Below are 24,413 nucleotides of genomic sequence, written 5' to 3'. Positions count from 1 at the left end.
CTACCACAATGTGATATTCATGAATTTCGCGAACATAATATTGAGTGAGAGAAACCAGACGCCAAATGATACCTACTGAATGGTTTCATTTATATAAAGTTCCAAAGCAGGCAAAACTATTCTGTGGTGTTAGAGGTTGCCTTTGGTAAGGAGGGTGGGGTAGTGACTGGGAGAGAAAATGAGGGCTTCTGGGATGCCAGTAATGATTTCGTTCTGGATTTAGGTGGCGGTTATGTGGGTATGTTCATTGTGTCATAATTTGTTGACCTGTAAACTCTGGTTTTGTGCATTTTCACACATGGCTGGTATACTTTGATTTAAAAAAAAAAAAAACCCACAGGAGAGAACTGTTTTCAGGTGGGTAAGAAATACAAGGTGGGAAGGGAATAGGGGAGAGAGCAAGATTTTACATACAGGTGGCTGAGCTGTAGGAAGGGTTAAAGCAGCAGGAAAGACTGTTGAATGCAGCAGGACGGGAATTGTCTCCAGCCCCTGACTGAAATGTCTCCAGATACATCAGCCTTAATTTTCTGCCTAATCCTACACCCCCTCTTCAAAAACGGCTCCTTTTTGGTGGGGCCCACTGTTTCCTAGTCTAGCAGCTACTTCTCCCTCCAGGAAGAGAGACCCAGTGTTTGAGGCCAAAATTGGGGTTCTAAGACACTGACATTTCCTCTAGAGGCTGCAGGCCCTTGATGCAAATGTTTTAGCAGCTAAACTGAAATAATCCTAAATACTAGCATGGGAAGGCGGGTGGGGGCGCCAGGTTGCACATGTCTGTCGTCCTTGTCCAAAGGAATTAGATGCTCAGGTTGCTGTGGGTGTTCATGTGTATCCGAAAGAGGAAAGGGCAACCAACAGCTTCAAAGCCAGCACTGCGTTCTCCTCTCCCCAGGCACATCCCTACTCCAAAACCCATCCAGGGGTCTGGAGTCATGCTAGAACGCCCCCCGAGCCACTTTCCCAGTGGAAAAGGGCAGGAAGGAACCACTGGTCACAGGTTCCACTGACAAGAGGGGAAAACCTGGGGGTGGCAGTTCCTTTCTGGGGGAGGTCACATCGCCTGCACAAAAACATCCCAAAGAGAGCTGGTACTGAGTTTGCGTTGGAGAGGTGGAGATACCCCAGGGAGGAAGTGGCAAAAGGCGAGATGGGAACACCCCTCTTTGATCCCACAAGGTGCGTCAGGGAAAGTTGGATTTCGTTTCGCCCAGGATGCAGAGATCTCTCCCCTATGTTGCCACCAGGAACGGTGGGTCAGAGGAAGCTCCCCTCCGCCCCTCCCTCAGGTGGGGCCTGTGGGACCCCAGCCGCGAGTCTGACCTGTTTTCGCTCCCGCCCGCCCATCCCCACCCCTTCCAAAACTGGGACGTTATTAAGGCCGGTTCCGTCAGGGCCGAGCCATTTGCTTAGAGGAACGCGGGATCTGGAGGCAGCGCGAGGGGCCGAGCCAGCAGCAGAGGGGCTGAGCCAGCAGCAGAGGGGCTGTGTCCAAGAACGAGGTGGGGATGGTTCTCTCCCGGTGCCGAGCACGGGAAGGAGCGCGGGGATGGTTGCTTGAGCCCGCGGGGTCAGAGCTGGCTGGCTCCACACCGACGCTACGAAGGCCACGGGCTGGAGGAAACACTCAAGATGCGCGAGGAAACGCGCACAGGCGCACAAGCCTTTAAAGGGCGAGGCGGCGGCGGCGGGGGGTGGGGGGGCTCGCGGCAGGGCGGGGCCGGCTCGGGGGAGGCGGCCCCGAGCGGCGAGCGCCGGGCAACGGAAACCTCGGGTCGCCGGCCGCCGGGCGAGGGGACCCGCGAGCTCTCGGCACACGCCGCCGGCCCGCAGCCGCCGTCACTCCTCGCACTGCGTTTCCCCGGCGCCCCGCCTCCCCGGCACAAAGCGAAGGAAAGGGGCCGGGCCGAGGCTGAGCCCGCCCCCTCCCCTGCCTCCGATTGGCTGCCGCAGTTGTCCATCCTGAACCTATTTTTGATGGAGGGGGGGGTGCCACCCAGTCTGCCCCAGATCACGTTTGCCACTAGCAGCCAACCAGTCGGGCCCAAGTCCGCGGGCAAGAAGCGATTGGGGGCGAGTGAGTTCAGCCCCACGGTCCCCCGTCCGGGTCCCCCCCGCCCGGGCCCGAGGCGGTATATCCTGCCCTCCCCGGCCACCTACCCCTCGGGGAAGCGGAGCGGCGGCCTCGCTTTAACGCAGAGGCGAAATGTAGCGAGCCGGGTGTCGCGGCTGGACGCTCGCCTTGGCCGGGGGTGCGGGGGGGTGGGGGGCGCGCACGCCTGGGGCCGAGGAGGACTGCCGAGGAGGAGTGATGAGAAGAGGGGGAACCCTGCACCCCCCGAGACCACGGGTCCCTGCTGCCACTCGCCAGGCGCCCCCCTTCCTCCCAAGCGAGAGGCAGGTCAGTCCTGTTGGGTCTGGGGCGGTGGGTGGCGGAGGGCGGGAGCCCTGGCGAGCAGCGCATTTGCTGAGTCTGAATGCGGGAGAGGCGGGGTAGGCCACCCAGTTACTTCTCCCCCGCCCAGGGTTTGGAGATACTAAAACGGGTCTTTTTTTGTCCCCTCCTCGGGGCATCCTGGTTTACTTTTGCTTCCTTCATCCCAGGGCCTTAGGCCCGTCTGAAGTCTCTTTACTGGAAGGAGTGTGGTGAGGGACTGGCTTCTCTTCCTGAGAGCCCCCTTTCAGTTTAGGTGGCCTGCCAGGAAGACAGGAGGAGGAGGGAGGGTCAGGTTCTAGCAGGCGCTGCTGGGATAGGAGCAGTGGACTCTCCTGCTCGGAGGTCTCGTTCTGGATTTCTAGTGAGGGTCAAGGACCACAGGACTGTGTTTAAAGAGGTCTGAAAAGGGAATCTGGATGTGTGACTTGAGTCCATAGAAAGAGAAAACAATTCCCATGGGTCAGTTACCGGAGTTTGAATCACCCTTTCCCAAACTGGAGTTGACTAATTGTGTTTGGAATACTTAAGTACTTGTTCATCCTACCTAGGGAAATTCTCTTTAAATGTATTTTTTGCCTGTAAGAACTATTTTGGTGAAATGGGCTAGGGTGGGATCAGGGCCTGGGGGGGGTCGTAAACAGGAAAAGTGGGACCGTTACACCTAGACACATGCATTTGGAAACAAGTGCATTTTGGCTTCTGCTGCTCCTTTATATTTTGCTCTGCTTTGTTTTACTTTTTTTTTTTTTTTTTTTTTTTTTTTTTAGTTTTGCTGCTTTTGTCTTTTTGTTTTTTAAGAATTCCACTATATCCAACTCTTAGTAACACTGGGGAACAGGACGGACCTAGGGAACTGAAATGTGTGCATAATAACCAATAGTTTTGCGCTCTCCCCCTTCAAACTGAGATAACTCTCTTGTCCTATCTGACAAACCCACAAGGCCAAGAACAGGAGGAGAGAAGTAGAGACAGAAGCCTGGATCCCAGTCAGCGTCTGAGCTTTTTGTAACACTGCTGACTCTCAAGGGCAGGAGTGGGTAGGCCTCTGGCTCTTGGCCTTGGTCTGGCAGCCTTGCCCCATTGCCCAGGGAGTCCTCCTAGGTTTGGTTGTTTTGTTTTGTTTTGTTTTTTCTCCCTCAGGGGCTATGGCTGTTTGGGGGTCTGGAGACTTTCATTTAGTGACCAGATTCTCCCTATTTATTTGCCTTGCACAGCTGTCTCGTGACTGTAAACAATCACTTTTGCAGTGCAGTGCCTCTGCTGTGTGGCCGGGAGCTTGTGACTAAATTTGTGACTGACCCCACTGGGAGACCACACTTAAATAATCCCGGGTTCTTAATAAGCATTCAAGAAGGGATCTCCCCCAGGACATCCCTGTCCACCCCTGGTTGCCAAGAAGACAATGCCAAGGTCTCCTGAACCACATCTTCCCACTCCCAGGCTGGCCACATCTCGCTGCTGTTGACCACTGCGGTGACCCCTGGGGGACGGTGGGCTGCCAGTTGGGACGATGGCAGGGTCAGTGCCTGCTGGCCCTCCAGATGCCACAGTGCGGGAACGGGTAGTTTTAGTGAAAACTCAGTGCCTGCCTTTGTGGGAAAACTGTCCCAGTATGAGCTCTCCTTTGCCATATCATAACATTCTCTTTTTCTTGTCTCCTTCCTTCCCACATCAGGTGTTCCGCACAGATTCTCGTGACTTTAAGGACCAGGGATTCAACGCGGGACAAGGTCTTCCCAGGAAGGAAGGAAATCTCTGGAGGAGAGGGGAAGGGCGGCAGACACTGCCCTGGGACCACAGAGCCCTAGGAGCTGTGGGAAGCTGAGGGAGCCGCAGCCGCGGCTGCCTTCTCAAGGATTTGAACTCAAGCTGCTTTTCATGACAGAAGGGCCACCTAAGAGGCCGCCCCAGACTTGGCTGGGCTCTTCTACTCTGGATGCCCCCTGCCCCGAGGAACCTGCCGCTCAGAACCAAAGAAGATAAGGGGCCAGATAAGTTGCCCCCGAGCACAGCGCTGGCCGGCCGGAGTCAGGCACCTGCACCCCTAGCGGCTGGCCGCGGAGCCTGGTGAGGAGTTTCTTGTTTCCTTCCAGCTCGCCGCTTCAGTGCTTGATGGGGCTGCCTGTCGGTGGAGCAGTTTTTGCAGCGCCCGGTAGGAGCAGAGAGCCGCGGGAAGAGGTCCCGCGGCACCCAAGCCTGGGTTCACCCCAAGACTAAGTTCTTTCCCAACTTAGAAAGGGAGAGAGAAAGCAAACAAAAAGAGCGAGAGAGAAGTTCTCCCTTCCCCTCCTCCCTTCCCGTCATGTCCTCTAAGCCAGAGCCGAAGGACGCCCACCAGCTGAACGGGACTGGCCCTACTCCCTCACCTTGCTCTTCCGATGGCCCCGGGCGAGAGCCCTTGGCTGGGACCTCAGAGTTCCTGGGGCCTGATGGGGCTGGGGTGGAGGTGGTGGTGATTGAGTCCCGGGCCAACGCCAAGGGGGTTCGGGAGGAGGACGCCCTTCTGGAGAACGGGAGCCAGAGCAATGAAAGCGACGACGTCAGCACGGACCGTGGCCCCGCACCACCCTCCCCTCTCAAGGAGACCTCCTTTTCCATCGGGCTGCAAGTGCTGTTTCCCTTCCTCCTGGCAGGCTTTGGGACTGTGGCTGCTGGCATGGTGCTGGACATCGTGCAGGTAGGACCTGGGTAGGGCAGCTCTTGACCATGAACCCAGGGCCACCTTTTCCTCCTGGGAAACTGACTCTTGGAGTTTTCTCTCCACCTCCCTGTCAGAAGCAGCTGCTGCTTCCTAGAATATTGTTTCCCTTTGGATCACATCCTCAGTTTCTTCTTGGTCTAGTTACTTTCTACAGAAGCCTCGAGGAAGCTCAGTAGCCCTGAGGAGGTGTTCAGGGCAGCATTGCTTAACAGAAGCAGAATTTGTTCCAGAGCTCAGGCTTGGATGAGGGGAGATGGAACAAGGTTGTTGCCTGCCATGCCTCCTGGGCGTTCCTCCTGAGCCCAGCTCAGTAGGAGACACTTAGATGGGACTCCTCTTTGTGCTGTCTTTTTCCTTCACTTGGGGTTTCAAGGATACCCACAGTAGAAAGCTCAGTTTCAAGTCTCCCCTCCTTCCCCCTGCTGGGCAGGAATTTGTTCAGCTGCCAAGAGGGTCTCAAATTAAGTGGGAAGGTTCTTAAAGGCATTTTGTGTTGCTTATCTGCCTGTAACCTTGGTACGATCTCCTTGGAGAACAGGGGTAAGCACATGCGATCTGATGCATGATTTGGGGGGGGAAGGTGAGGGGGCTGGGGGTAAGACCTAGAAGTGCCAATTCTGTGATGTAAATGGGGACAAAAGGTAACCAGGCCTGGGCAGAACCATCTCTCCTCTTTGTTTCTTACCTGCCGTTCATGAATCTGCCCTGAGCAAAAAAGGCTTCTCGTGAGGCTACTGGGTAGAGGTGAGAATAGCAACTGGCAGGCCCTGGAAGCTGAGGGCCAGGGGTATCCTGTGTAGCAGGTTAGGACTCACCCAGAACCTTCAGGTCCAAGAGAGAATTCAAGTCTTGTTTCCAGGTAAAAGTTTTTGAAGTGTAGTGAGGCACACAGAGTTCCCCTGCCCCAAGGTGCTGGGTTTATCAAAGTTAATCATTAGCAGGTATCAAATTCCTGCTGAGTGCTGAGCTCTGTCCTAGGTACTTAGAGAAATACAAAGACCAGGGAAAATCTGGCCTTTGCCCTTGGGATCCACACGTTCCCCCCACCCCCCCCCCACCACCACCACCAGTTTGTCCCTAACCATGAAATCCCCCATGTCCATGAGGACGTGGAGCTCAACATCCCCTCCCTGGGCCAGGCCAGCCCTACACACAATGCATGTGGTGATGCAGAGAGTCCTGCTGGTGGACGGGTGTCACTTTGCCAGTGTCCCAGGGAACTGAGGGTGGTGGTTTCTAAGTGGCTCTGTCGACAGCGTCCCCCTGGACCACTTTGACTTGAGCCCTTACGAGAAGAACCCTGCACTTCCTGTTGCTGATGAGGACGGTGTTAATGTCATGCCAGAGTGCCTCGGCCTGGCCTGTCATCTGGACAGGACCTTCCCTCTGCCCTGACTTGTCGTCCTCAGGGTTGTTCCTCATGGAGGATGGGAAGCCAGTCTGGAGCTGGGAAGGCAGGCTTCGGATTCCTCCCCCAGTGGCTGCTTCTCCTCCTCGGGCAGGGAGTGGGGGCAGGAGCCGGAGGAGAAATGAGCCTGGGGTAGCAATGTCCACACCTGTTCCGTCCCTTTCCTGTGGCCTTGGTTCTCATTCTTAAGAGTTTTGGGGTTCTGGTTTGGTGCTTACAAAGGGGTTATACAACCAGGGTCCAGCTGTTTTATTTTCTGCATAATAATGACAGCAATGGTAATGGCCTGTAGGCCTGTAGGCCTGTGAGGTAGGCACCATGATCGTCTCCATTTTGTAGATAGGGAACCTATGGCTGAGAGGGATTAGGGAACTTGTCCCTGGTCATCCTGACTCAGAGCCTCCCGGGCCGTTAAGCCCTGCAGCCTTCACCATGCCCGTGATTTGCCAGTTGGTTAAAGACTCAGGGAGGAATGTGCTCTCCACGTCTTCCCTCAAAGGACAGAGTGGATCAGAATCCTGAACAACTGGAGTTATAAAGTGAACAAGAACAAAGGTTCTTAGCGGTCCCCCACCCCCACCCCAGTCCCACACACTCAGAACTCTAGAGATGGAAAAGGCTTCTCACATCTTGCCCCACCCCCACCCCACACCCATGAGCCTGAGACAGCGGTAGGGACTTTTGGAGCCTGCCCGGCGTACCCACAGAGGGCCAGCAATTGCCCTCAGTGTGGCACTTAGGCTCTCACCCCAGAGCTAGGATCCATTTGGTATAGATGACAATGGCTGGTTTGTCCTTGTCCCCCTCCCCCAGCCTTCCTGTCACAGCTGGGTTGGAGCAGGCCTTGCAGATGGCTACAGTGATATCAGGGCAGGAGGAGGGTGCAGAAAGACCAGGACACGGGACCACAGGGAGTTTCTTATTCCACATCCAGGAGAGCAGGGGGCAGGGGGAGAGGGGTGACTGACAATCTCAGATTCAGGAAAAGCAGGACGATTTCTAGGGATTCACACTTGTATTCCCCCTTCACGAGCTAAGATGGCCTTCAGTGGGACAGAATTTGGGAGTGCCTAAAAGACTGGGGCCATCTGGAGGGGTTGGCTATAGAGCGTCCCCAGCATCTCAGAGCAAATGAACCAAAGTCCGGTGCTGATGGCTCCTTGGTCCAGGGCCCCCCATCTTTCCACACGACTGCAGAAGACTTAGTCTCTTCCTAGGAGGCTCCTTTCTGTTGCCTCTTATCTGCCCTCCCCTCCAATGTGCACAGCCAGCCTCTGCAGTGAGATAAGAGCCTGGTGTACTGTCCAAAAGTCAAAAAAAGAAAAATGGACTGCCATCTGCTCCAGCGTCCAGACCGAGGCTGAAAGTTCCTGTGACATTTAGGAAGGAAAGCAGGGTTGGGCCCATTGTGGGAGTGGAGGCGGTTGGTCGAATGTGGTTGGATAGGGATCTGCCGAAGGTGCTCTGTGCCCCGCCCCCCAGTCTGCTCCTAGGCCTTTGCAGGGCATCTCACTCCCCTCTTCCGTCAGCCTTTTGAGGGATGGGGGTGCCAGGAGGTGCTGTGTACCAACCTTCCCTGGAATTCCCAGCTGTGTTAAGACAGGTGAGACCCCTAGGTCCTTATTTTAGCTCCCTACTCACGTACTGAGAATCCCAAGGAAAGGCGACAACCCCTCCCCCAAACACCTCCTCCTCCAGCTGCTCATGTGGAAGAGTCCACGGAGATGAAGGCGGATGGCGAATGTGGGCTTGGGGAAGTGGAGGGAAAGAAGCGTTCCTGCCAGCCTGGCCTGCTCCCAGGGCCGCCGGCGCTCCCGGGCAGGATGCTCAGATCCCATCTCCGTTGACCACTCTCTTTCTCGCCCTTTGTACAGCCCCGGATACCCAGGCTGGCCTGGGGCTCGCCTGCTGGGGCACCTGGGATGCCTGCAGAGGGGGAAAGCCTCAGGCAGGTGACTCTGACTTAGTCCTCAACTCCAGCCCAGCTTCCGGGGTCCTCCCACAGCCTGGTCAGAGCTTATCTCTAGGGATTTTAGTCTTTTTTTTTTTTTTTTTAATGTTTATTTATCTTTGAGAGAGAGAGAGACAGAGCATGAGCAGGGGAGGGGCAGAAAGAGAGAGGGAGACTCAGAGTCTGAAACAGGTTCCAGGCTCTGAGCTATCAGCACAGAGCCCGACACGGGGCTTGAACTCACGAATCGCGAGATCATGACGTGAGCCAAAGTCGGACGCTTAACTGACTGAGCCACCCAGGCACCCCAGGATTTTGGTCTTCTTAATGTCTTGAGTCCACCTGTTCCCGGCTGTGACTCTCCGCCCTGCCGCTACCCTCCTGGAGGGGGAGAGAGCACAGGGCAGAATGCTCGAAAGCGGACGGAAGTCAGTATATGAAGCCAGAGGAGGTAAGGGACGGGAGAGGCGAGTTGGAAGGAGGGGGAAGAGGTCCCGGCAGGACCACTGAGGTACGAAACTTAGGGTGATCGCTTTGGATCAGGATTATTTTGGAGTGTGGGGGGAGCGGTCTCATTTCTCACCCCCGGATATCAGGAACCAATGAGCCCCCAGCCCCAGCCAAGGACAGAGAAAGGGAAGAGGAGCTACATTCTGAAAAGCGGTGAGATCTGTAGATGCCCTCCCCTACCGAGCGGGGCCGTGCCTCCTGGACCGTGCCCTTTTCTGTCCCCAGCAGAGCAGGAAGGCGTGGGTGAAGGCTTGGCTGACAGGTTTGATTGACTTCAGGGGCAGGCACTCCTCACCAGGATGAACAGGATGGGCCTGAATGAGGCCAACGGAAGGAAGAGAGACACTCACTGTCTGCCCCTGCCACATTCTAGCCGCTCAACCTGAGGGCCGCCCTGCCTCCCAGGCCGGTTCCACATCACCCGCCTCTCTTCCCAGAGACACAGAGCGTGTGTGCATGTGTGTGTGTCTCAGAGGCTCCCTCCTGCCCCCGCCTGAGCCGCCTCTTTGAGCAGGCTCGGTGGGTGAAGCAACTATGTGTGTGGGAATTGGCTCCTCTGACCCAAGTGCCAGTTCAGGGCTTTGCTGGGCCGAGGGTCAGGCGGTGCGAGATTCCAGGCCGAATTGTGTGTGGGCTGGGAAAACTTTGGCACAGGGGCTCTTACGGTGACTGCGTGTTCCCCTTGCCTCTCCGTCTCTCATCTTGCCACTACTGAGACCCCCGTACCTTCTAGGTCCTTCTAACGCGTGTGCTGGGAGGTGGAGGGCTTTGGGAGTTCATGGCTTCTGGCTATCATGCCAGCCAGAGGGGCTTAGCTCGGCTTCCTACATTTTTTTTCTTAAATAATCACAAAGACAAACAATACGCCTCACAAACAGCGGAGCCGACATTACACGCAGACACTTAAAGTATTTCTTTCCAGGTCCTTTCACTCGGCCCGCACGTGCGCGTTACCCGCGCCCACCAGGAGAGCCAGGCTCTGGGAGGGGCGGATGGTTTGCAGTGAGGAGGGGATACGAGGCTGTGCTCTGAGAGAAGCTTCGGAAGTCCCCAGTCAGCCACCCTCGTAGGGGGAGGGGAAGTCCTCCCCTCCCTGGAGCTGTTTGTCCAGTGTAGGGAGAGAGGATGAGGTGAAGTAGAGCAGGCCGGGTCCGCAGGGAGCTGGAACCCCAGTGGTGTGCCCTGGCCGTGTCCCAGAGTAACGGTCCCCAAGTTCCTCCGGGGTGGCCGGGGCTCGCTGGGGACCCCGGGAGTGAGACGGGGTTCACGGTCCTCCAGTGTCTGCAAGGGGCTGGCTCTCTCCTCCTGTGGGGACCTCAAAGCTCAGCCAGTGGCGCTGGGGGAGAGGGGGCAGGCAGGGGGTGGGGGCTGCTCTCCCATCCTTAGTCTTGGGGAGGGGCTCCCCTAAAGAGAGTCCTAGGCCCTCCAGCTGTGAGGGGCCAGACCAGGAGCTCGGGTGAGCATACACCCCAGCGACATGCGCACACACCCGCGAAAAGAACTCTGACGAGAAGAGAGAAATCCTTACCTTCTAGGCCCTCCCGGTAGGTATCCAGGCTGCTCAAGTCTCTGGCCCTGGCCCCAGCCCCCTCCGATAATCCCTGCTCATCTTTTATGATTATTATTGTTATTATTATTTATTATTGTGGTAAAAAAACACACAACAAAGTTCATCATCTCAACCATTTTTAAATGGATAATGTAGTAGTGTTAAGTATATTCACATGGTTGTGAAACAGATCTCTAGAACTTTTTCAGCTCGAGAAACTGAACGTCTATAACATTAAACACTAAATCCCCTTCCAGCCCCTGACAACCAAGCATTGTCTTGTTATTTCTATGAATTTGACTACTTTGGGTGCCTTATAGAAGTGGAATTGTAGAGTATTTGTCTTTTTGTGACTCTGGCTTATTTCACTTTTGTATAATGTCCTTACAGTTCATCCATGTTATATAGCATGTATCAGAATGCTCTTCCTTTTTTTTTTTTAATTTATTCATTTAGTTAGTTTTTAAAGGCTGCTCATTTATTCTGAGAGAGAGAGAGAGAGAGAGAGAGAGAGAGAGAGAGAACAAGTGGAGGAGGGGCAGAGAGAGAATCCCAAGCAGGCTTCGTGCTGTTAGTGCAGAGCCCAATGGGGGGCTTGAACTCACGAACCATGAGATCATGCCATGCGCTAAAATCAACAGCTGGATGCATAACCGACTCAGCCACCCAGGAGCCCCAGGATGTCCTCTTTTTAAGGGTGAACACTGGTCCCCTGTCTGCGTATACCACCTCGTGTGTATCTGTCCATCAGTGGACACCAGGGCCGCTTGTACCTCTTGGCCGTTGTGAATAATGGTGCTGTGAACATGGGTGAGCAAATATCTCTTCAAGACTCTGCTTTCACTTCTTTCGGATATACACCCAGCAGGGAGATTGCGGGATTATAGGGTAGTTTTATTATTCTCTACATTTTTTTAAGTTGTTTTGTTTGTTTTTTTGGGTTTTTGTTTTTTTTTTTTGTTTTGTTTTGAGAGAGAGAGAGCACAAGTGGGAGAAGGACAGAGAGAGAGACACAGAATCCGAGGCAGGCTGCAGGGTCTGAGCTGTCAGCACAGAACCGGACACGGGGCTCGAACTCACGAACCGTGAGATCACGACCTGAGCCGAAGTCGGACGCGTAACCGACCGAGCCCCCCGGGTGCCCCTAGGGTGGCTCTATTTTTAATTTGGGGGGGACCCTCCATACTATTTTCCACAGTGGTTAGGGTATTTTACACCCCAACCAACAGCGCACGAGGGCTCCAGTCTCTCCACTTCCTTGCCAACCAACACTTGTTTTTTTTCTGGCGATTTTGCATAGTAGCCAATCTAATGGGTGTAGGTGATACATCTCCCTGGGGTTTGATTTACAGCTGTCCTCGTTCTTAACTGGAGTGTCAATGCTGGAACTGCCTTTAGAGACCATCTGAGTTGGCCCCTGAATTGTACAGTTTACAGTCAGGAGCTTGAGGCCCTTGTAATGTGTCTGAGGCCCCCGTACAGGTTGTCCTGGTCCGTGTGGGAGGCCGCTAGCGGGGAGAGCATAAGGCCCACCCCTGTGGTCTCTGTAGGAGACCCAAGGCTCTCAGTCCAGTGCCTTCGAACACACAGCACTCTACTTCCTGCCCACAGCTCCCTCATCAACCTGCATACGCTCGCCTGGCCGCCCACCCCCTCCTCCCTCTCCAAAGGTGGTGACCCATTCCTAAACAAATGAAGGAACAAATACTGGAGCCCACGGGGCAGCCAGCACCAGGGAGGGAGACGCAATCCCAGCCTTTTTTGCACATCTTCAGTCTCACTTGCAATTAAAGTAGCTTTCAAATAGCCAATCCTGGCTCTTTCTCTTTCCCCTCTTAGCACGAACAAGTATTGCGCCCCCTGGACCTCTCTTTCCTCATTCACAAAACGGGGACAAAAATAGCCCCCACCGAAATGGATTGTTGATAGGAAGAGATGAGAAAACATATGTAGAGCACTTAGCCTGGCACACCGTCGGCACTTAACAGCTGTTAGCTGAAGAAACTGGGTGGAGAGCCAGGCCTGATAGTCCCCGGACTAGAACCTCTGTCTCCTGACTCCTAGTCCAGTGCTCTTCCTACAGGGCCACACCTGCCTTGCCTAGCTGAGAGACTGGGGAAGGGATGTGAGGTGCGGGAATGCAGAGGAGGCATAAAAAGCCTCCTGCAAACCAGCACGCAGAGATTTGGGGGCCCCGGTCTTGATTCAGAGCCTCGTAAGGAGACTTGCTGTGGCTGAGGCCCAAAGCCCTTGGACACAGAAACCAAACAAACTCTAATCTCCTCAGCCCCAGCCCTGTGGAGCCTGGCTCTCGACAGCTGAGACAACACCACCCAAGGCTGCAGCCGCAGAGAAACTGGGCTGAAGGCGAAGAGGTTGGGGACTGCCATTTGAGGGGGGCCTGGGAAGGAGTTCTGGGGTGTAAACCAGCCTGGGGTGACAGCTGTGTGGGTCCTCACCTCCTCTCCCCCCGGCTCCAGAGAGCAGGCAGAGGAAGTGGAGCCAGGCCGGAGTTCCTGACTGGAAGCGACCCTCCACGTCTCCCCATTTCTGGGTGCCAGGAAGCGGGGGCCGTGTTGTTTGCAGCGCCATGCTCTTGGTTGGGTTCCAGGGTTCTTGGAGAAAAGGCGCTTGGTGTGCTCATGCCCTGCTGATTCCATTTCCTCCTCGAGCCCCTGATCCCAGACTATCTGCTCGACCTGATGCCAACCGTTTGGGGCACTGAGATTCCTGGGTTCTGTTTTCACCTTGTAGCACTGGGAAGTCTTCCAGAAGGTGACAGAGGTCTTCATCCTGGTGCCTGCGCTGCTGGGGCTTAAGGGGAACCTGGAAATGACCCTGGCATCGAGGCTGTCCACTGCAGTGAGTGTCCTGGCTGGGAGGCATGGGACACACAGAGGACTCCGGGCGGCACAGAGCCAGACTGAGAGATCACTACAGGCCTCTCTCGAGTGCCCGGGCCTGGAGTGTGGGGCTGGGGCGGGAAGGGGTAGGGAGATCCCAGCCTGGGCGTCCTGCTTCTGGGCAGGGGCTCCCCGCCCAGAGTGGTTCCCAGGCTTGGTTTCTGGATGTCCCAGCTGTCCCTGGACTCTTGCCCCACCCCCTGCTTTGCAACCCGCCTCGTGACTGTTTGTGCAGCTTTGACAGGCAAGCGTCATGCTGGTCCCTCGACCTGCACAGATGGGGGCCTCCTCTGATCTCCAGCCCTACTCCACAGCTGGGCAGGAGCAGAGCCAGGCCTTCCCAGCCCCCCTCGCATCCCATTCCCTTTCCTCCATTGCCGCTTACTCTTCATCAAGTGAATAGACAGGGAGGGGGCTGCTTATCACTCCCCCTCCCCACAGCCCCAGAGATCAGCCATGACGGTTCAGAGAAGGAACCAGATTCAGGGCCACAGGGTGGGAGGTGGGAAGCAATAAAACTCAGGAGGCTGGGCAGCCAGCTGGCAGGGATGTCCCGCACGGCTCCAAGTCCGGAGAGGGCAGCAGAGAGAGTGGCAGCGGGTCAAGCCCACCCCATCTTGCCTTACTTCTGGCCTACTCCCACGCCACCTCGCTTCTTCCCAGACCCTCTTGGAGCCCCAGTCCTGTACCGGCAGCTGACCTTTCCTGCCCGAGGATGGCAAGCGGGCCTCAGAGCCAGGGATTGGGTCATTCTGACCCACACGGGAATGGGCCGCCCAGATGAGCAGCCGGTGGGATGGACTCTGCCTCTGCTCAGCGGCTGTCCTGAGAGGAGGCGAGAAGGAGAAGAGGGGGCTGCCTTGGGAGCCCCCTTCCGGCCCCCCGCCCCCAGCTGCAGCAGCTCAGGCTCTTTAGCTCCTTCCCTCTCCTGGCCCCCTTGATGCTGCTTCACTTTCCCTGGGGGTTACGCCCTGGTCCCAGAGTCTTAGGCCACATGCACTGCCTCCTAATCCAGGCAGGTTCCTAACAGACGGAGCTGCAGGCCTTTTCCAGCCTGGAGCTCCAGCCCCTCGCCCTCCCTCTCCCAGGCCAACATTGGGCACATGGACACACCCAAGGAGCTCTGGCGGATGATCACGGGGAACATGGCCCTCATCCAGGTAAGAAAGCAGAGACCAGAGAGGGTGGGCTAAGCTTCCCCCTTAGTCAGGAATCTGAACGACTGAGGTCAGCCCCAGCCTGCTTGGGAGCGACACTCCAGCATCCTGCCGAGCTGGCGTCTCCTGAAGCAGCTCTAGGAGGTAACCAAGTTTCCCAGGAAAACGGCCAAGATGGGGAGGGTCCCAGCGGGCCCCATGTCAGTTCTCGACCCGCAGGGGTCCACTGGGTGTGAGTTCCCACAGATCAGACTCAGGAGTGCTGGGGTGCCATCGACCACGTGAAGTTACACAGCTTCCAGACTGGGAGTCCTACCCCTGGAGTCCCAGGCCTTGTCTGTGGACTGAAGGCTCAGGCTCTGCTGAGCCTCACCCCAATCCCCAGAGGGACAGTCATCCAGCCAGTAACACGTCCCGGGCGCCTGCAGGGTGCACTGCCCAGTACTAGTGTCTGGTGTGAAACTAAATAAATAAAGACTTCATTCCAGCCCGGGAGGACTGCACAGTCCAGCCCAGCCTGCCTCCTGGGGCTGCCGAGAGCCAAGAAGAGGTCTGGCTAAGTGCTCAGTGACCGGTGCTAGGAATCTCTCGGTGCCCCCACCCCCTCCCCCCCACTCTCTGAGTTACCACTCCCTCCTCAGGTGCAGGCCACGGTGGTGGGCTTCCTGGCATCCATCGCAGCCGTTGTCTTTGGCTGGATCCCTGACGGCCACTTCAGCATCCCGCACGCCTTCCTACTGTGTGCCAGCAGCGTGGCCACGGCCTTCATCGCCTCCCTGGTACTGGGTAAGGAAGGAGGAGAAGGGCAGGGTGTCAGCCTGGCACCTCCAATCTCTCCTTTCGTTTGCTAATACCCCTTTATCTCTTCTTGCCCCGCCCGGCCCATCCCCTTCCTCCCCAGGTATGATCATGATTGGAGTCATCATTGGCTCCCGAAAGATTGGAATCAACCCAGACAATGTGGCCACGCCCATTGCCGCCAGCCTGGGTGACCTCATCACCTTGGCATTGCTCTCAGGCATCAGCTGGGGACTCTACCTGGAGCTGGGTGAGGCTGAGGCCACTGAGGGTGTGACCAGGGTAGGGGGGTTTGGGAGAGATGGCAGTGGGTTTACCGGCGTGTAAGGATTTCCTCTAAGTTCTTAACTATCTGGTTGGAACACAGTTTTGTAATAACTCCCGAGCACGGAGACAGAGGCTAAGTACTCTCCAATGCATGCAGGCAGCAGGGGCACGGGGAAAAGGGTCTGAGAAATCTATTCTCGCCTGATCCGGTGGATTCCTACTTGCCTTGGAGGCGTAAAGGTGGAAGGGGTGAGGGAAAGGAACTGAAGTCCGGAATCTGCTTGCAGAGTGAAGAAGGGGAGGGGAATTAGTGATTTCTGGGGATCAAAGCAAAGGAAGCTGGAATCTGGTCTCTGCCCCTAACGAGCCCCATGCCTGGGGAGCTCTCAGCTTGGTGTTCCTCATCGACAGAATGGAAAAGGCTGGCCCCACCTCTGTCCTGGCCTTACAGGGAGGATCAATGAGGTCATGTGTTTACAGGCACCTAGGGTGACGTTCCCGTGGATCTGCCGGCACACTGGCAGGCCGAGCCGGGGGAGGCCTGAGCAGGGAGCTGCGGTGCTCACCTCCCTCTGATCTCTGCCTCTCTCAGATGACTGGCAATACATCTACCCCCTGGTGTGTGCCTTCTTCGTGGCCCTGCTGCCTGTCTGGGTGGTGCTCGCCCGACGGAGCCCAGCCACAAGGGAGGTGTTGTACTCAGGCTGGGAGCCCGTCATCATTGCCATGGCCATCAGCAGGTAGGCTCAGGCCCTCGTATGCACCCTCACCCTCCTCCCACCCTGCCAGAGAGTCCTTGGGGAGCCCTGGGAAAAGGGGAGCGGTCTGGTGCTGACCCTAGAAATGCCTTCAAGAGTGTATCGGCTCCATGGCCTTCTGTTGCATGTGACAGAAGCCATCTGAAATGGGTTGCACTGAGAAGCAGAACGCACTGGCTCAGGGAACTAAAAAGGCCCGGCTGGGCTCAGGCGCATCAGCGATAGCATCAGGGCTCCGCTACTGTCCGCCTCTCGGCTCCGCTTCTCCCTGTGATGGCCTGCAGCTCCAGGTTCATACTTTCCTTACTCTTACTAACTCCCGTGGGAGGAAGCCTCTCGACAGTTCCACAAAGTCCCACTACAGAATTTCACCGGCTCTCAGCCAGTCACACGGCTCTGCCTGAGCCCATCACTCTGGCTGCGGGAAAGCGATGCCGTGATTGGCCGGGCCCGGGGGCCTGGCCGTCGCTGAAGCAGTGTCACCCGAACCACAGTGACTGAGTTTGAGAGAGGCGATTCCCGAGGAAGAGCCCCGCGCTGTTTCCACAAGGGGAAACGAACACCGAGCAGGCACAACCAGGCGGCCCTCCCGGGCAGGTCGCCCTTGGCTCCTGCAGCCAACCTGCGGGGCGGGTACAGGAGGCGGCTGCCTGACCCGGTGCCACCAGTTAGCTCTGGGGCCGCTCTGCCAGCTCTGAATATCATAAGCAGCAACTGGTTCTGGCAAAGGGGGCAACACCTGGGAGACCGGGGAGCCTGGGAGCACCTCCTCTTCCTCCCCGAGGCCAGATGGGCCTGTGCCTGGCATCCCCAGGACCAAAGCACAACCCTTAGGTGATCTTTGTGTCACTTTGTCTTCGTCTGTGTAGTGTGGGAGGTCTCATCTTGGACAAGACTGTCTCGGACCCCAACTTTGCAGGGATGGCCGTCTTCACGCCTGTGATTAATGGTGAGGTCTTGGCATCAGCGCCAGGAGAACGGAGGCGGGCAGGAGAGGAGGGTGTGGGGGGCTCTGCGTCGGGATTCCGGCGGGCAAATGTATCCCGCTCAGAGAGTTCAAGACTTTAATGAAGGGGCTGCTCACAGAGCAGGGAGCAGAGGAAGGACACACAGATTAGCAACCACAGGAAGCCCTAGTGCTCAAGGGTCAAGGGGAGGAAACGGTGTTATAGGAGGCCCAGAGGGAACACACCTCTGCCCCCAGCAGGGGTAAGCCTCTACCTAAAAGCAGATTGGGATAAGGAAAGACATACCTGACCCCTCTCTCCTTCCCCCCCCACCCCCTCGTCTCTGACTGGGGTACTGGTGCCTCCTGTTGAACTAACCCGATTAGAAGCAGCCAGCAGGGGAGCCTGGGTGATGTAGTCTGTAGAAGTCAGCCTCTAGGAGCTCCAAGCAAGGCTGAGAAGAGCAGGGAGTAGGTCAGTGGTGGGAGGGGCAACAATAAACCAGCACGGTTCCTAGGAGAGGTACCAGATTCCAGAGTCCAGAGCTCAAACCTGAGACCTGAAGTCAGTTCCTGGAACCAGCACAGGGGCAGGGGCTGCCTGGGTCTGCTCAGAGCTGAGGAGAGGGGCTGAGGCAAGGCAAGGCCTTGTCGCCTCGGCCGTGTGGGTGGGACAGCAGGGGCTCAGGTTCCCTGAGTCTACAGATCGGCCTGCACCCCTTCCCGCACTCTCGGCCACCCGAGGGGCACATGGGACTGCCACGTCTCCATAGCGGGGAGGACGGAAGGAGCCTGGAAGACTCCCTGGAAATGGGGGCATCTTGGTCTTCCTCCTCAGTGCATCCCTTTTCCCCGGGGGACTGGTGAGTGTGTCCTGCCCTCCCCACTCCTCACTCCCCTTCTGTCTCTCTGCAGGTGTCGGGGGCAATCTGGTGGCCGTGCAGGCCAGCCGCATCTCCACTTTTCTGCACATGAACGGGATGCCAGGGGAGAACTCGGAGCAAGCCCCCCGCCGCTGCCCCAGTCCCTGCACCACCTTCTTCAGTCCTGGTAATGGCAGAGTCCCAGCCTCCCAGTCCCTTCCGGCTCTGGAGGGGGCGGCACTCAGTGAGCTTCCCTTGAGAACCAGCTGGGGCCTAGATACGCAGCTGCTCCTTCTCTCTGGAGAGCAGATCCCAGGCAGGAAGACGGTCCTTTCCTGGGACGCCACGGGGGCTGGGGACCACGGCGTGGAGAGCAGAGACAGCCCCGCTGTCCTGGAGCGTAGTGTGGTGTCCCCTGACTGAAAGGCCTTCCGGGGCCAGAGCTCCTCCTCCTCACCTCCTCACCCCCTCTCTCCCCTGGTCCCAGATGTGAATTCTCGCTCGGCCCGGGTCCTCTTCCTCCTTGTGGTTCCAGGACACCTGGTGTTCCTCTACACCATCAGCTGTATGCAGGGCGGGCACACCACTCTTACGCTCATCTTCATCATCTTCTACATGACAGCTGCCCTGCTCCAGGTACGGACGGCAGGGGCGTGGGAGGGCCTGCCACACACTCTGCCACCACTTCTTCTGGGACCGGGTGGCCAGGAAACACTGGGCTCAGGGGCTCAGAGAACAGGCTGCAGTTCCAGCAGAGTCACGAACGTGCTGTGTGACTTTGGCCCAGTTGCTTTACGTCTCTGAGCCTCAGTGATCCATTTGTAAATTGAGAGGAATGGACCCGAGGTGGTGGCTGTAGGGTGCTGAGCAGGTGGGCCTGGGCGCCACCCCCACTGGCCTGGCCACGGAGCTCCACTTGGCTGTTTTGCGTGCTGGGCTTCCTCAGGAGATGTCATTCGAACGGAGGGTTTCACGGCTTGGAAAAAAAAATGTCAGCACCACCACACTAGGATCCTGCCCAGCCTTGCCATCCTGGACCACAATACACTCTCTCCCTGCTAGTAATATTCCATTTTTTTGCAACCTCTTATTTCGAAATAATTATATATTCACGGGAAGTTGCAAAAAACACGTACCAAGAGATCCCGTGTACTGTTCACCCAGTTTCCCTCGGCGGTAACATCTCACGTAACTCAGCACAGTAACGAGACCAGGCAGTGAGGGTCGGAACGGTCCACGGACTGCATCAGTTTTATATACACTCATGGCACGCGTGTGTTTAATTCCATGCCGTTCTGTCTCTGTGCCGTAGATTTGTGTATCGTCGCCACAGAACCATTCCTCCATCACAGGCCCCGCCTTACGCTATCCCTTTGGAGCCACGCTCACCCTAGTATTATAGTTTCAATTTCTATAGACCTGACTTCCGACCGGTAATAACAGCCCCATAGTTCAAAACATTTTAATTAGCACTAATCGCGCCTCGGATAAACCTCATTGGCTACGATACTGCCACTGTGCCAAGCTTAAACATTTTAAAGGTTCATAATGAGTGCTCTTCCTTTCCGCCCTCTCTCTGCCACCCAGTCCCTTCCTTCTGGCCACCCGTGTCATCCGTTTCTTGTAGATCCTTCAACCTTTTCTGTATTTATACAAACATAATTTTTCTTCTTTTCCTCCCCCCCCCTTTTTTTTGTACACACATGTAGCACACTGTCCACACCCTGTTTTTTCACCTGACAGTTTATCCTAGAGGTCAGTGCACGTCGACACATAAAGAGAAGAGCACCCTGATTCTTTGATGGCTGCAGTCTTCTATCGTATAGATAGATGGACATGATTTCATTTAACCAGTCCGCCATTGGGAACCTCTTATCCCTCCAGCCCCTCACCCCACACCTTGAAAAGGCTGTGTGTTGGGACGTCTTACCAAGGGCTGGGCTGGGAATCAACCATCCATTCTTGCCCCGCGGCAGTTACCTAGGCAGCACGTTCCCTTGCAAGTTGGGTTAAGTGCCCTTGCTGGGAAAGCGGGGGCGGGTACGCCAAGGGTCTGTGGCTGGAGGTTAGCCCTCGGCCTCCATCAGGAAGGATACACCTTGGCTCTGTTCCCCATTTGGGGCCAGCTGGAGGCACCCTCACCTCTGCTCTCTTCTCTAGGCCTGTGGAGGGCCAGAGCTGGGCACTTAGTCCGCTGTAAAGGTTCTTCCTGCGTACTTTGCCCCCTCCTCTCAGCCGTGTGTCCTAGAGCTGGCTCGGGAGGCTGGAATGAGGGGTCAGCTGCTGCCGTGCCCTTCCTGAAGCTTGTCCTGAAGTCCTCATGGCCACACTCTTTATTTGGGACTCTTCTGCAACTGCTGGGAAGGGTGAGAAGTTAGGGGGCGGGAAGGGGGGGGCCGGCCCTCACCCAGGGCCAGGGGCAGGCCACGTACAAGGCTGCTGTGTGCAAGGCAAGGGGGAACGTGCAGGGTGCTGAACTGTAACCTCTGACTGCCTTCGAGAGAACAACCAAGTTTGCCTAAAATTAGGTATCGGTTCTGGCTTCAGGATCCCCCAAGGGCCTCCGGTTCCTGCAACTGAGCCCCTCAGGGCAGAATTTACATACCAGTTTTTGCAAAATATGGTTAAGAGCAAAACCTCCCAAATGACTGTGTTGGAGATTTACGGGTAGAAACCTCTTCATTCGCACGCAGATGCGGGCATTTAGGGAGCCCAAATGATGCTGAGGATATAGAAGACACGGTCCTGCGTCACTCTCCTCTAGTGTTCTACATCAAGCGCTTTGCCAACTTAAAAGTGTACGTGAATCTTGTTAAAATGCAGATTCCGATTTAGAAGATCAAGAGGGGGACCTGAGATTCTGCCTCTGTAACCAGCTCCCAGCTGTTGTTGACGCTACTGGTCCTGGGGCCCCCTAGCAAAGTTCTAATCTAGATCATTCTTGATCTGTAGAAGTGGGAGGGAAGTAAGGGCCCAGATAAATCAAAGCAGCAGATGATCCAAAATGTGTTTTGAATTGATATGTGCTCTGGTTTACATCCAGCTGACAGACTCGTAATTCTGTTTTGCTAGGGCTAATGTTAAGCTAGACCTGCTGTCCAGGAGCCCACGGCAGCAGAACCGAAAGGGGCAGGAGGAAGCTAGCTTGGGATAATCGACTGTTATTTAGACAACGGTACAAGTGTGCTGGCAGCAGCCTCAAATGCTGTCCTTATTCTGCTCTGCTCTGCTCCGTGGAGAAGCCCCTGTATGGAAAGCCAGCTCCAGTCCCCAGCCCCTTGCCAGGCTCCCGGAGAGGCCGACATGGCAGGCGCTGGAGGGACCCGAGAATAGGATGACCCAGAATTAGAGGCAAGAGCGCTGAATTTCTGCAATAAGTAGGATTTAGATTACGAAGTCTCTCGTTTGGGACTGGAAACAATGCAGGGGTGGAAAGATGAGCTGTCCCACTGTGGATAGCCGAGCCTTGTGAGGCAATGGGTGTGTTCCATCGCGTGGCCTCTGGCTCCCCCTGGAGAGAGGGGATGGCTATAGGCCGGGCCCTTCTGTCTCCCCAGGTGCTGATTCTCCTGTACATCGCGGACTGGATGGTGCACTGGATGTGGGGCCGGGGCCTGGACCCAGACAACTTCTCCATCCCGTACTTGACAGCTCTGGGGGACCTGCTTGGCACTGGGCTCCTAGCACTCAGCTTCCATGTCCTCTGGCTCATTGGGGACCGAGACACAGATGTTGGGGACTAGCCTGGTCACTCAACCTTTTCCCCCACCCTTCCTGCACTTTCTGTTTGAGTTTTTTCTTTTGTTCCCCTTCCCCCAGCCCCACTCCACACTCCCACCTCTTTCTAGGGACTTCACTTTGATACTGAATTCTCATTATTTTCAATGGGAATTTTTATACATTGAGCCAAGTTTGTATAGCAAGAATTCAGACAGGACAGATGGACTGAGATGAGCAGTACAAGTAGATTTTTGAGACAATCACCAAGTGCAATTTCCTGGTGGGTGCCTCCAGGCGATGTGGATTGGGGCAGGGGTTTCTGTCTGGGATCTGGGGGCATCTGGTTTAGCTTTAGCAAACTCGGTCATGGCCCTAATGAGAAACGCTTTGTAAGTGGGTTCTGGTTTTTTGGGTTTCTTTTCCTTCTTTTTTTTTCATTTTGATTGAACAGAGAGATAAATATCATTCCCCCCTCCCCACCCCCGTTCCTCCAAAACACACACATATTTTTTTCTATAAACGGACCAACTTCAAAGCACTAGGAAGGAGATAGCTGCTCCTGGCCCTGTGTAATCCTAACCCTATTCTCTCTCGGTCCCAAAAAGAGTGAGGCAGACTGACTATTCAAATTGTACACACGCCCCTTACCCAGCTGTCTGACAAACACCACCAACCCCTCCCTTTGATCTTTTTCCAATTGATTGTCACATCCGGGAAGAAATGAGTAGGGTCCTGGTCTTCCTGTTGACCCGTGTCCACCAACAGGTTTACCAAGATCTACATCCTCCCTGGGCCCAGAGGACCGATTGTTTATCTCTGTTTAATCTTTGTGTCTAGTTGTCTCTCAACACCACCTTTTCCAGAGCTTTCCAGGTTGGGTTCCAAGATTAGGGACAGGGAATGAGTATGTGGAGGGTGGCTGGGAGGTGGAGGGCGGCCGGGGTGGCTCACTGTCGCTGTTTCTCCCGAGGGCATTTCACATCGTCACCTTCGACTCTGTCCCTTCCTGAAATCACTCATGCCGTCCTGCTGTGGAGGGTCTTCTCTCTTGGCTTCTGCCCTCATTCATCATCCATCCATTCATTCATTCATTCACTCATTCAACAAATACACAGCCTCCCCAAGAGGAGCTCATGTGCAGGCCTGGTCTGAAGCATTCACTGAGCTATACTGATGGAGGGCCGAGCACGTGTTAGGAACCATGCCGGCGGTCAGGGAAACGGCTCTAAGCTCCCCTGCTTCCCCGACACAAAGGCCGTGTGCCCCTTCCAGGGTGACAGAGAAAGCTTCCTCGCTGGAAGTGTTTCCATCTGTGTCATCAGGCCAGGCGCTGCCTCTAGATCCCGCCTCCGTGCAGTGCTGACCCCAGCTAGAGCCCCCAGCCCCACTGCTCGGCCAGCAGGTCACTTCCCTAAACCAGCCTTCCTCACCTTTTCTTCCCCCTGCCAGCCACCCAAAAGACGATTCCGACCTGGTAGGCTGGGCGTCACCAGCTGCTGCTCCTCTGCTCTGCCTAGTGCAAGACCTGGGGAACACGGGAGCCTCCCCATCCGCCCCCGCCCATTACTCTGACCAGATCGGAAATCTGTCCACACTCACGTGTGTGCATAGCCGAGCGCTTGGATGCAGGCTTCTTCTAGCCTCTCTCTCCCCCGCCCCCATAAACCCTCCTCTCTCTAGCCGGAAGGGCCCGCCTCCAGCAGCAGGCCAGGCACTGACCCTGTGTCTTCCCAACACCAGGTCTCATCCCAGGAACTCAGCCTGTACCTCCAGAGACTATCTTTTCTGTCCCTCCATTTCCGCCCAGGCCACTTTCTGGAGTCTTAGAACTGGAAGGAACCGTGGGGGGGTTATCTAGCTGGGGCCGGGTCTGGCAGAGTTCGTTAACACCAGCCTTGTTTCTGCTCTTCCCTCAGGCCCTCTTTTATCCTGCCCTCCACCTCCAGACACATTTGCACACAGACTCTTCTTGTACAGGCACCAAAACCAAGTCCTCTGCCCCCGAGGCTGTGCCCCTGTGTTCCCCGGTCACCCCTGCCCCCAGTCACTCACCCCTTCCTCGTCCCTGGAGTTCAGCCAGGCCGCCCTGGAGACTCGGGAGCATCCTCCTTTGCTGAAAAAGCAGGAAGGTAGGCGTGCCCCAAGCCCTCAGTGTGTGAGCAGAGGGAGGACTGTGGGATGAAAGGGAAAGAAAATGAAGCGGACTTTCCCAGAAGACTCGTTTCTTTTCCCCTGATTGCACAAACTGCATGTCATTTTGGCCTGGCTGAGAGGAGCAACATTGGTTTACTCTTGTATCCTTAAAGAGTTACAGAACTGTGTCTTAAGAGGATTATTTATAGTTACTATAACTGAATTGACAAATGTCAACGTAACTGATAAATTATATTTGGTAAAATAAAGAGGACGTTTATTTAGGTGGTTGGCGGTTCCTGTGTGTCTCAC

The 24,413-nt window shown here is 55.7% G+C and overlaps 1 protein-coding gene and 1 non-coding gene across 5 annotated transcripts; one reads left to right on the top strand and one right to left on the bottom strand.

Moving 5' to 3' along the window:
• Nucleotides 1-1,433: 1,433 nt before the first annotated feature.
• On the top strand, nucleotides 1,434-24,385 carry SLC41A1 (solute carrier family 41 member 1). Of its 4 annotated transcripts, none has more exons than XM_042975998.1 (11): nucleotides 1,434-1,502; nucleotides 4,113-5,114; nucleotides 13,311-13,418; nucleotides 14,548-14,619; nucleotides 15,258-15,402; nucleotides 15,518-15,664; nucleotides 16,274-16,421; nucleotides 17,309-17,388; nucleotides 18,301-18,435; nucleotides 18,736-18,884; nucleotides 21,806-24,385. In XM_042975998.1, the coding sequence occupies exons 2-11, from the start codon at nucleotides 4,740-4,742 to the stop codon at nucleotides 21,989-21,991; spliced, it is 1,545 nt and encodes a 514-aa protein (XP_042831932.1). In that variant the 5' UTR covers nucleotides 1,434-1,502; nucleotides 4,113-4,739; the 3' UTR covers nucleotides 21,992-24,385. The 4 variants fall into 4 exon arrangements, with proteins under 4 accessions (XP_042831932.1, XP_042831930.1, XP_042831934.1 ...); XM_042975996.1 differs by lacking the exon at nucleotides 1,434-1,502 and adding an exon at nucleotides 1,922-2,401; XM_042976000.1 differs by lacking the exon at nucleotides 1,434-1,502 and adding an exon at nucleotides 3,456-3,474.
• On the bottom strand, nucleotides 19,639-19,775 carry LOC122236076. The gene has a single exon (XR_006214275.1). It is a non-coding gene; the product is annotated as a U4 spliceosomal RNA (small nuclear RNA).
• Nucleotides 24,386-24,413: the final 28 nt, after the last annotated feature.

The sequence above is a fragment of the Panthera tigris genome, chromosome F3 (genome assembly GCF_018350195.1).
Source record: "Panthera tigris isolate Pti1 chromosome F3, P.tigris_Pti1_mat1.1, whole genome shotgun sequence".
Taxonomy (NCBI): domain Eukaryota; kingdom Metazoa; phylum Chordata; class Mammalia; order Carnivora; family Felidae; genus Panthera; species Panthera tigris.
The sequence above is the reverse complement of the archived record's forward strand: the minus strand, read 5'-3'. Positions and strand labels throughout refer to the sequence as shown.